Below are 9,576 nucleotides of genomic sequence, written 5' to 3' on the forward strand. Positions count from 1 at the left end.
CTGTTCTGTAGCTTGATCCGGAATTCCTCTATTTTCCCTCTTATGGCTAACTCATTGATAGGTTCCTTATGTACCAGTTTCTTCCGGTTCCTCCTCAAGTCTAGGTCAATTCAAGATCTTACCATCTTATGGTCACTGCAGTGCACCTTGCCAAGGACGTCCACATCTTGTATGATGCTAGGGTTAGCGCAGAGTATGAAGTCTTATTTAATTTCTAGCTCGCCATTCGGTTATCCTGCTTGCGGAAGAAGGTATTCATTATCCGCAAATTATTCCGTTCTGCAAACTCTACTAATAACTCTCCTCAGCTATTCCTAGAACCTATGCCATATTCCCCCACTGATTTGTCTCCAGCCTGCTTATTGCCTACCCTGGCATTGAAGTCGCCCATCAATATAGTGTACTTTGTTTTGACTTTATCCATCGCTGATTCCATGTCTTCATAGATGCTTTCGACTTGCTGGTCATCATGACTGGATGTGGGCGCATAGACCTGTACGGCTTTCAATTTGTGCCTCTTATTAAGTTTCACAAGACCTGCCACCCTCTCGTTAATGCTATAGAATTCTTGATGCCCTGATATACATATTTACAATAAGTGACTTACACGAAAGATGACAACATGCACAAAATGTTCGCCACCGCTTTGAACAAATGAGGTCGAGGCAGACTCATGCTAAAGTGAAATACTAATTCAGTTAAAGTGGTTACATTGCCATTTCTTTAAAATTTTTTTCATTCAGATGAAGAATGCCACAATTATTGAGAGAAGCATTGTCAGTGCACATGCATATATGCAGATTCACACCTCTTTATAGTGTCACAGTTTATGGTGTCTGGTGGATAACTCTGGGAGCCTCCAGAAGCTGTTCAGCTAGGGAAACAAGTACATGTTAGCCAGTATCTTCATGCACAAGTTGATCAGCATGCCGGCACGTTTTTTTTTTTTTTTCGAGAAGCATTGCGTTTTGTATATGCAACTGCAAGGCAAGAATATAGCAATGAAAATACACTCTAGCATACATGGTGCTGTGCTCAAGCTAGCCATTGCATCTTCAGTCGTTAACAAAACAAAGCTAGGTACTCAAAGCGAGCCAGAGCTGGCGAGAGCGTGAACGGCAGATGGTGCAGAGCAATGATAACATTCAAAAGCTAGAGAACACAGACTAAGCAATCACTAAGGTAAACATATGACAACTTTGTTTACACAGGTCTAAAGGACACTGCCACATTACTTTCAAGCCAACATGTGACATAGTCCACTCAGTTTCTCATATACGCAAGAAGTGCACTGTCACTGCACAATGTGACTCGTGTAGAGTGCATGGTTATCGATTTAGCAAGGAAAGCTGATCAGTTATCAATACACTCCTGTAATGCCGACCAAATGGGACTTTTTCATTGCATACTGCATCACCATTCTCTAAACGAACAAACTCATTTTCCCTCCCCATTGCGTGTCATCTCGGCTAGACCATCGTCGCAAGGTTAGGACTCCAATCATGCTAAACTAACGCTTTCTTTCAGTCGTTCCTACCATGAACATCCGAACAGAATCACTTTCAGGTGCACATTGCCACCATATTTTACAAAGAACACTTCAAGAATTGCTTAGCTAACACTGTATAACAAAGTAATTTCAATTTTTTGAAACAGAACAGCGCGGTTTTGATGGGGACAGCAGGGAGAACGACACGGACGAGCGCCGGTTTCACTGCATACTCTTATTTTTTTACTGCTTCTTGTACTTATGTTCCTTTTTGTACTAACTGTTACTCCCCACTGTAATGCTGTTCCGCCCTGTGGTTATAAGTAGAACAATATCATGGATCAGTGGCATGGCTGTACTTTGCACAATAGTGCGGAGTTGAAAAGCTTTCCTTCAGTAGAATAATTGTCCAGTTTGCTCAGCTAAATAAATTTATGAATGAACATTTTCTTAACCATCACCGATTAAAGGGAAACTAAATAGGAATGTTCAGATGGATAGGTGAATCATGCTTCAAAATACCAGAAACGTCAGTTTGACCACGAGCCGACCGAAAAACAAGGCACAAAATCGAAACATTGGCTTGAGCTTCCCACACTAGATCCCCATAACATGAGGTTTGGACAGAATTTGCACAGGACTAGTTAATAAATAATCAATATGCATTACTTTAATCCTAAACATATGAAAGACTTACCCTAGTGAGTTTTTGAGAGCTTTCTCTGAGCTAACTGAACTAACATCTATGTTCTACAGAGTACTCACACGTCTGTGGCTATCTCCACGTTCTTAAACTGTAGAAATAATTGCCATCGCTAGAGATCACCCACTAACAGCATATGTATATGTATGTATACATATACATACATACATACATACATACACACACACATACATACATACATACATACATACATACATACATACATGTATGTTGGCGCACTATGGGTCCATATTCACCATATATGTGGTCATCATTTTTAAATTATCCTGAATTTTTAAACACCACTTGCGGCAGTTGAAAGGGGACGTCGAGTCCGCCACCAAGTCTATTTCCACAGACCTCAAGGTGGACGGGATGGGCAGTCGTCTCACCCACCTCCTCGAGGCCAAGGCTGCTCTTCTGGGCAGGTGGAAGGGGCAACTGCCCAATCGTACACTCTGTAAGAGGATAACTTAACTCGGTTGCACCATTAAGGAACACTGTTGCGCGCTCTATAAGCAGCAGTGGGACGAGATTTATAATTTGGTTGATGGGCACATGCACAATGGAGGCAAGTTGAACCTCCTGAAGCAGCTCCTAGACGAATCGACCTCCAAATTCAACCAGAGACTAGCGATGGATAGGGTTTTGCACAAAGCCAAACGGGTGGGCTCCACGGTGGAGGACATTAACCCGTCGTTGGCCGACATATCTACACACGGGCCCCTCAGGCGACGCGGATTACCCCTGCTACCGGGGCCTCGAGAGGGAAGATCTGGACACTCCTTTCTCTAAAAACAAGGTCAGGGAAGCCCTTTTTAACCTTAACGGCCGATCAGCCCCAGGGCTGGACGGCATTTTGAACAGGCTACTGCGCAATCTCGGCGAAAAGTCCATCGCCACGTTAATGGATGAGACCAATCGCGTGTGGTACTCACGGGACACCCCGGATGATTGGAAGCTCGCTTTGGAAGTTCTCATTCCAAAGCCAAGTCGGATCCCCAGCCTAAACAACCTCCGATCAATCTCGCCCACTTCATGTGTGGGATAGGTCACGGAACACGTCTAGGTACATCTAGGTACATCGAGGAATGCGAACTCTTCCCCTACAACACGGCGGGATTTCGCCCGTTCCTGTCAACTCGGGTTGTCATGAAACTCACCAAGCACCACATCATCGTTGGGGACACCCAAGACCTCAGGGGTATCCTAGCGCTGGATCTCGAAAAGGCCTTTGATAACATTTCGCATAGGCACATCTCTGACTCAGTTTCGGTCATGGGCCTTGGGTTCAAGTTCCACGGGTTCGTCAATTCGTTCCTTCGGGGCAGGCGTGCCATTCTCAAGGTGGGCTAGGTAAAGTCTGATCTCTTCGAGCTGGGATGAGGGGCACCCCTCAGGGGTCGGTCATCTCGCTACTTCTCTTCAACGTCGCCATGCGCGGCCTCTCCGCTCATCTCCAAGGTGGACGGCGTTAATCACACTCTTTACGCTGATGACATCACGGTGTGGTGCGACGGCAGCAGTGAAGGCAGAGTTGAGGAATCACTACAGGTGGCCCTGGGCTGCACGGAGGAATTCTTGGCGGGCACGGGGCTCCGGCTCTCCCCGTCCAAGTCTGAACTTCTTTTGTATCGACCAACAAGGAGGGGGCACATCCCCAAAGGGCAGTTACCTCACAGGAAAGTCGACATCTCCATTCGCACGACTATTGGGCAGGTCATTCCCAAGGTAAAGGTCATCCGCATACTCAGTATGCTGATCGAGGCAAACGGTAGTAACAGACAAACGATCGCTCGTATCGCCACCAAAACAGACAACATCGTCAGGCTTATCACTAGGGTCTCCAACAGTCGCAGAGGGCTGGGGGAGGACAACCTCGTTAGGTGGTGCCACTCTTTCCTAATGAGTCACACCACGTACGTGGCCGCCGCGCTTTGCTGGCACGGATACAAGAGGGCAAAGCTTGAAGTGCTGATGCGCAAGAGCATCAAAAAGTTGCTCGGCATCCCCAAGGGCGCCAGCACAGAGAAGCTCATGCAGCTGGGAGTCCACAAAACCCTCGACGAGGTTGTTGAGGCACAGCAAACAGCCCATGGACACGTTTCTTAACCGATCAACCAAACTTGCGTAACTTACGCAACACAGGGGAACCTTCGAACAAATGTGTCTTCTGGCAGCTAGTTGTCAGGCTCTCTTCCTCACCTGCGGGGAGGCGGATCCCGAAGGCGTTGGACTGCAACCCCGCTGCCGTCAGGGAAAGGCGGTGCGCGCTCGACGCGAGGATGTGGGAGGCCGCCATGGTCTCGCTGCTCCCGCGCAACGTACACCCACAACACAATGTAGGCAGACGCCTGGCCAGGGCGGCCGCACTTCTCGGATCTATCGTCAGCAATCCACAGTTAGTCGCGTTCGTCGACGCCACCCAATACGGTTCGTCTGACCGGTTTGTGGCGGCCGTGGTAGATCACAGGGGCAACCTCCTTAACGGGTCGGAGCGGGGCTCATCCCCAGCACTGGTGGAACAGGTGACGGCAGCACTCGCCCTACAGGACGGGAGCAGACCGTAGGTCTACACTGATTCTCGGTCAGTGGTCAGGGCCTTCGTCCCGGGGTCAGTCTCGAGGGAGGCAGCGACCTTGATTTGCGGCAGGCATGTTGCCCCCCACATCATCACTTGGTTCCCGGCCCACGCGGGCCTCGCATCTCCCCCGTCGTTCCCAACGCCAACGAGCTGGCCCACGCCCTTGAGCACGAACTCACCCACCGCGCCGGGGAAACGCCACTCGCAGGCATGGACACAGGGCTCCACAAGGACTCTCACCATATGTTCAACGCGATTACAAAGCACTAGCTGTCTTCCACCCTTCACGTGCTGCAGACTGGGTCCTATCCCAGCCTAGCCAGAGTCAGCAGGTACACGGACTCGTTCGAGCCCGATTGTGCAGATCCCTCCTGCAATTTAGAACAGATGCTTTGGCGGTGTCCCTCGTTACGAGACCACGATCATCTGACCACGGAGGAAGAGTGGGAGAAGGCGCTCAAGAGCTTCAACCTCGCATTTAAGCTACGGGTCTTCCAGAGGGCCCGTGGTGCGGCAGTCAGGCACGGCCTGCCAGTTCCTACGAGGGAGCGGCTTGCAGCGGCTCCTCCCTTGTAAGGGCGTTTCGGAGCTGCTCCTCAGGACCTAAATAATGTTCATTGCCTGCCTGAGCTGGATTATTTGAAGAGGCAGACATTACTAGCATGAGAAATCGAAGCATATATTCAATGAACTTCTTAATTATTTTATGGCACATATAGCAATTTGCAAATTGTAGCTGCCGAGCTTGAAAGACATTCACTTGAAATGAATCTCCAGGATGACACCAGTTTCGAGATATTTCCCAAAGTTTGGGACGAAATACGTGGGTGTTCCAGTTACCTTTGTGCTTCAGTGCATAAAAGAGAATTTTGTTAGAAAGCAAAAGAAACAACGGTGCACTTTTATGACAATTTTGATGCCGCACATATCTAAACTGGTGTCATTAATTAATTCGAAGTGGATATGTCTTGCAAACTCAGCGGCTACAATTCATAAATTGCAATATGTGCTGTAAAGTAACTATGAAGTTAATTAATCTTTTTTTATTATATGAAAGTTGTTAGGAATGGCCGGGTGGCAACGTGTCAGCTTTCAGCCCACTGCACGTGTTCCGATCCAACCTGACGGGGCGCAGTTCAGAGAACTGCGGATGACCGGCAGCCATGTGGCGCGCGGTCAGCTCAGGAATGTGGTACTTGGCCGCGCCACCCGGGACAAAGCAGAGTTCTACGAAGCCCTCTGACGTCGGCTCCGGACCTTTGCACCTGTGTGTGTGTGTGCGACACGAGTATGTGAGCCCGCTTCCTCCAAAAGGGCGGGTCATCTTCGGTGACGTCGAACGGTGACGTCGAACGATGACTGGACGAACGTTTTTGTTCGCTTGGAATCAAGTGCTTATAAGCAGCGTTTGCCGGCTGCTAGAGTGTGCTTGTCGTCGGGAGCTGAGTGCTCGTTGTCATGCTAGCAATGTACTCGTGAGCTGTGTGCTTGTAAGCTGTTTGCTGTATGTTAGTCTTGCGGGCTCCATATGGGAGTCACGCTAGACTGCCAATGTATCTTACTTAAAACGTAAATACTGCAAATAATTCCTGCTCGCCTAGTCCTGTCACCTCAAGGTCCTCCCAAAGTTCATCCCTGCAGCTACGACTGCCAAATCTTGCAACTGAATGGCAGCGGTGAGATCTGCCTACGGCTCGTAAATCGGCCTACGACTCGGAGACAGCAACGGCAGCTGACGGACGTTGGCACATGGTGACCGACTGGCATCCTCATCAAGTTGGAGGCGACTTGGGATCGACCACCTCTTGCAACTGATTGGATACGGCGGGGAAAGACTGGTGATATGGTGCTGCTTCAGTGGGCAAGCGTTTGGTTTTGGCTGCAAGATTTACCAGGCTCCAATTTCTCTGTGTTTTTGGATTTGATTCGCTGGGGATCTTTTACTTGCATTTTGATTTGCGTGGGTATCGCAGCAAGTATTGTGTGACAGCAGAGCCAACGCTTAAAGTAGCGACCATGGTCCTAATGTATTTGATGGGAGCTGACCTGTTGTGGTTGTGTGAAGAGCTCGAGGTAGCCTAGAGATGGATGATTTAATTAGGAATCATTCGGATTGTGCGCGTGAGACAGCGATCGAGACCGACGGGCTGTGTGTCGATGCACAGCGTGAGCTGGGCAATGCAGTAGAGGGCAGTTCGCAAGAGTGTGAGTTGCATAACTCGAGTAAAGCCTGCTGCATTGTGCCAGAGTCGGTTGAGCTGTCCGCCAGTCGAGGCAAAGATAGAGTCGATTTAAATGATAATCACTCAGACTGTGCGGGTAAGAGACCGATCCGGGCCGATGAGATGTGTAACGGCAGGCACGAGGCATCAGAAGGCGACATGAAAGAGAATGCAAAGAGAAAACGCCGCAGAAAGAAGCGCGCTAAAGATAGGACTGCGGTGACTAATGTAGTGCTGCCAAAGACAGCGAGAGACCCAAAAGGGCAGGGCGCGAGGAAAAAGGTGCGGTTGTCATTGACGACGGGTGCGCATCAAGCACATTCTGCACGGACGCGGACAATGGGCACGGGGCAGTTAAATTCCTCGTCGTTCCGTCATTCTCTTCGAAGCTCAGCGTGCAGTACGAAGAAGCGCAAGGTGGCAAGACGAGACCAGGTGGGGAGTAGCGACGCAGTCAATCGAGGTCATGATGAAAGCGGGGCGCCAGGACGCAAATTGGCAGGGGACTGCAACGTCTTGGGGGAGCTGATAGTGAGTCAGCCTTCTTGGTGTTCCCCGGTAGCCAGAATAGCTTTCAAACCGCGACCACCTCGAGTACGGCTCAAAAGTGAGTCAGTCGAAAACGTTTGGAACGGGAGGCAAACAGATCTTCTGTAGAAATAAAACGTTATGTTTTGTTTTATTTTTTGAGCATTGGAAAATTTTCATGAATTGAGACTAATTTCTTTCAGTATGTAAGGTATGAGCTTTGTGTTTTTGTTCGAGAAGCTCCGAGATTGGAAAGATGCGTTTTATGTAAACCAGTAGTCTCGCGAGATGTTCATTAATGAGTAAATAGGCTTTCTTTTTTTTGTGTGTGTGTAAGTAAACTGAGTGTCAAGGTAATCGTTGAGAAGCCTATGGTAACACGCGTGTGTATTAGTTAACCTTTTTTTTATGCGTTTTGTTATTTTATAAGGTTAACCGCGTAGGTTTTCAGTAAGTGCATCATTTGCTCTCCATTAGCGCGTGTCCTGTGTGGACGGAAGGAAGCATTATGACTGGGTTGCTCGTGTGTGTTGAGGGCAGCCGTATTCTGACTTCGCTAGTGAGCGTGCAAAGAACTAGCTGCTAGAAGACACAGTTGTTCGAAGGTTCCCCTGTGTTGCCTAAGTTACGCAAGTTTGGTTGATCGGTTAAGAAACGTGTCCGGTGTGGACTAAAGGAACAAATGTGAGTAAGCGTGATAAAAACTTTGTGTATGACGCAAGCACGTGTTCGGAATAGGGACCACAAAGCTAGCGCGATTGTATTTACGTACATGTAGAGTTGGCCAGACTGTTCAGTGGCAACAGTATGTGAGATAAGCACACCACTGCGATAGGGTAAGAACAGGCTGTTCATGAAGTTAGGCTGCTTAAGATATGTTCGGGTATTGGTGGTTGAGAAGCCTTCGGTTTAGTTCTACGTAAACCTTTGCTCTTATGCAGTACGACGGTCAGGTTTGGTCAAACTCAGGGGGAATGTGAACGCTTGCTTTGGTGGCACAAAATTTTGGGGCAAAATTTGGGGATTCCCAGTTGAGTGACTTGCATTGAAATTTTGATAGGAAGCCTGGCAGGTTAACAGCTAATTCCAAGCGTTTGAATGCTGAGCGGTATTGTGTTGCCGGGTCGACTCTTTTGTGCCAGTTGTTGTAAGATGGTTGAAGGCATTCCAAGTACGCAGGGGTTGCAGAGAGCAAAGCCATCGTCTTGCTTGCCAGCCATTCTCTTCCTGCCCAGCGGTTGCCAGCACTGGCCAGGCAAGATTTTCCGGGCCATGGAGGAGCTGTTAGAAATGGCTGTACGGGGTGGTAACGTGCCAGCTTTCAGCCTGCTGCATGTGTTCCAATCCAACCAGACAGGGCGCACTTCAGAGAACTGCGGATGACCGGCAGCCACGTGGCACGCGGTCAGCTCAGGAATGTGGTACTCGGCCGCGCCACCCGGGACAAAGCAGAGTTCTACGAAGCCCTCCGACGTCGGCTCCGGACCTTTGCACCTGTGTGTGTGTGCGACACGAGTATGTGAGCCCACCTCCTCCAAAAGGGCGGGTCATCTTCGGTGACGTAGAACGGTGACGTCAAACGATGACTGGACGAACGTTTCTGTTCGCTTGGAATGGAGTGCTTATAAGCAGCGTTTGCCGGCTGCTAGTGTGTGCTCGTCGTCGGGAGCTGAGTGCTCGTTGTCATGCTAGAAATGCACTCATGAACTGTGTGCTCGTAAGCTGTTTGCTGTATGTTAGTCTTGCGGGCTCCATATGGGTGTAACGCTAGACTGCCAATGTATTTTGCTTAAAATGTAAATACTGCCAATAATTCCTGCTCGCCTAGTTCTGTCGCCTCAAGGTCCTCCCAAAGTTCATCCCTACAGCTATGACTGCCAATGTGTCTTACAATGTGTGTCTCCTGCAAGTAATGCCTGCCTCTCTGCATAACCCAGCTTGAGCAGTAGAGCTATGTTATCTTGCAGACACCTTAAATATGATCACCCTGTATATGCAAGTTCTCTGACCACCATCTTGCTCACTTGCCAGAGGAGAGGCCCATGGCACC

At 49.0% G+C, this 9,576-nt stretch overlaps 1 protein-coding gene across 1 annotated transcript; it reads left to right on the plus strand.

Annotated features, from left to right (window-relative positions):
• Positions 1 to 128: 128 nt before the first annotated feature.
• On the plus strand, positions 129 to 4,304 carry LOC139055500 (uncharacterized). Its single transcript, XM_070533008.1, has 5 exons — positions 129 to 182; positions 2,508 to 2,652; positions 2,924 to 3,184; positions 3,244 to 3,496; positions 3,593 to 4,304. The coding sequence occupies exons 1-5, from the start codon at positions 129 to 131 to the stop codon at positions 4,302 to 4,304; spliced, it is 1,425 nt and encodes a 474-aa protein (XP_070389109.1).
• The last annotated feature ends 5,272 nt before the right edge of the window (positions 4,305 to 9,576 follow it).

This window comes from Dermacentor albipictus, chromosome 2, assembly GCF_038994185.2.
Source record: "Dermacentor albipictus isolate Rhodes 1998 colony chromosome 2, USDA_Dalb.pri_finalv2, whole genome shotgun sequence".
Lineage (NCBI taxonomy): Eukaryota > Metazoa > Arthropoda > Arachnida > Ixodida > Ixodidae > Dermacentor > Dermacentor albipictus.

Bases quoted from the DNA above. Each gene is read 5' to 3' on its own strand.
- LOC139055500 (XM_070533008.1), top strand. From the start codon at position 129: ATGGTCACTGCAGTGCACCTTGCCAAGGACGTCCACATCTTGTATGAT. The intron at 183-2,507 runs GTTAGCGCAGAG...CACTTGCGGCAG, and splicing joins ACATCTTGTATGATGCTAGG to TTGAAAGGGGACGTCGAGTC. The intron at 3,185-3,243 runs GTCGGATCCCCA...TGTGTGGGATAG, and splicing joins AGTTCTCATTCCAAAGCCAA to GTCACGGAACACGTCTAGGT.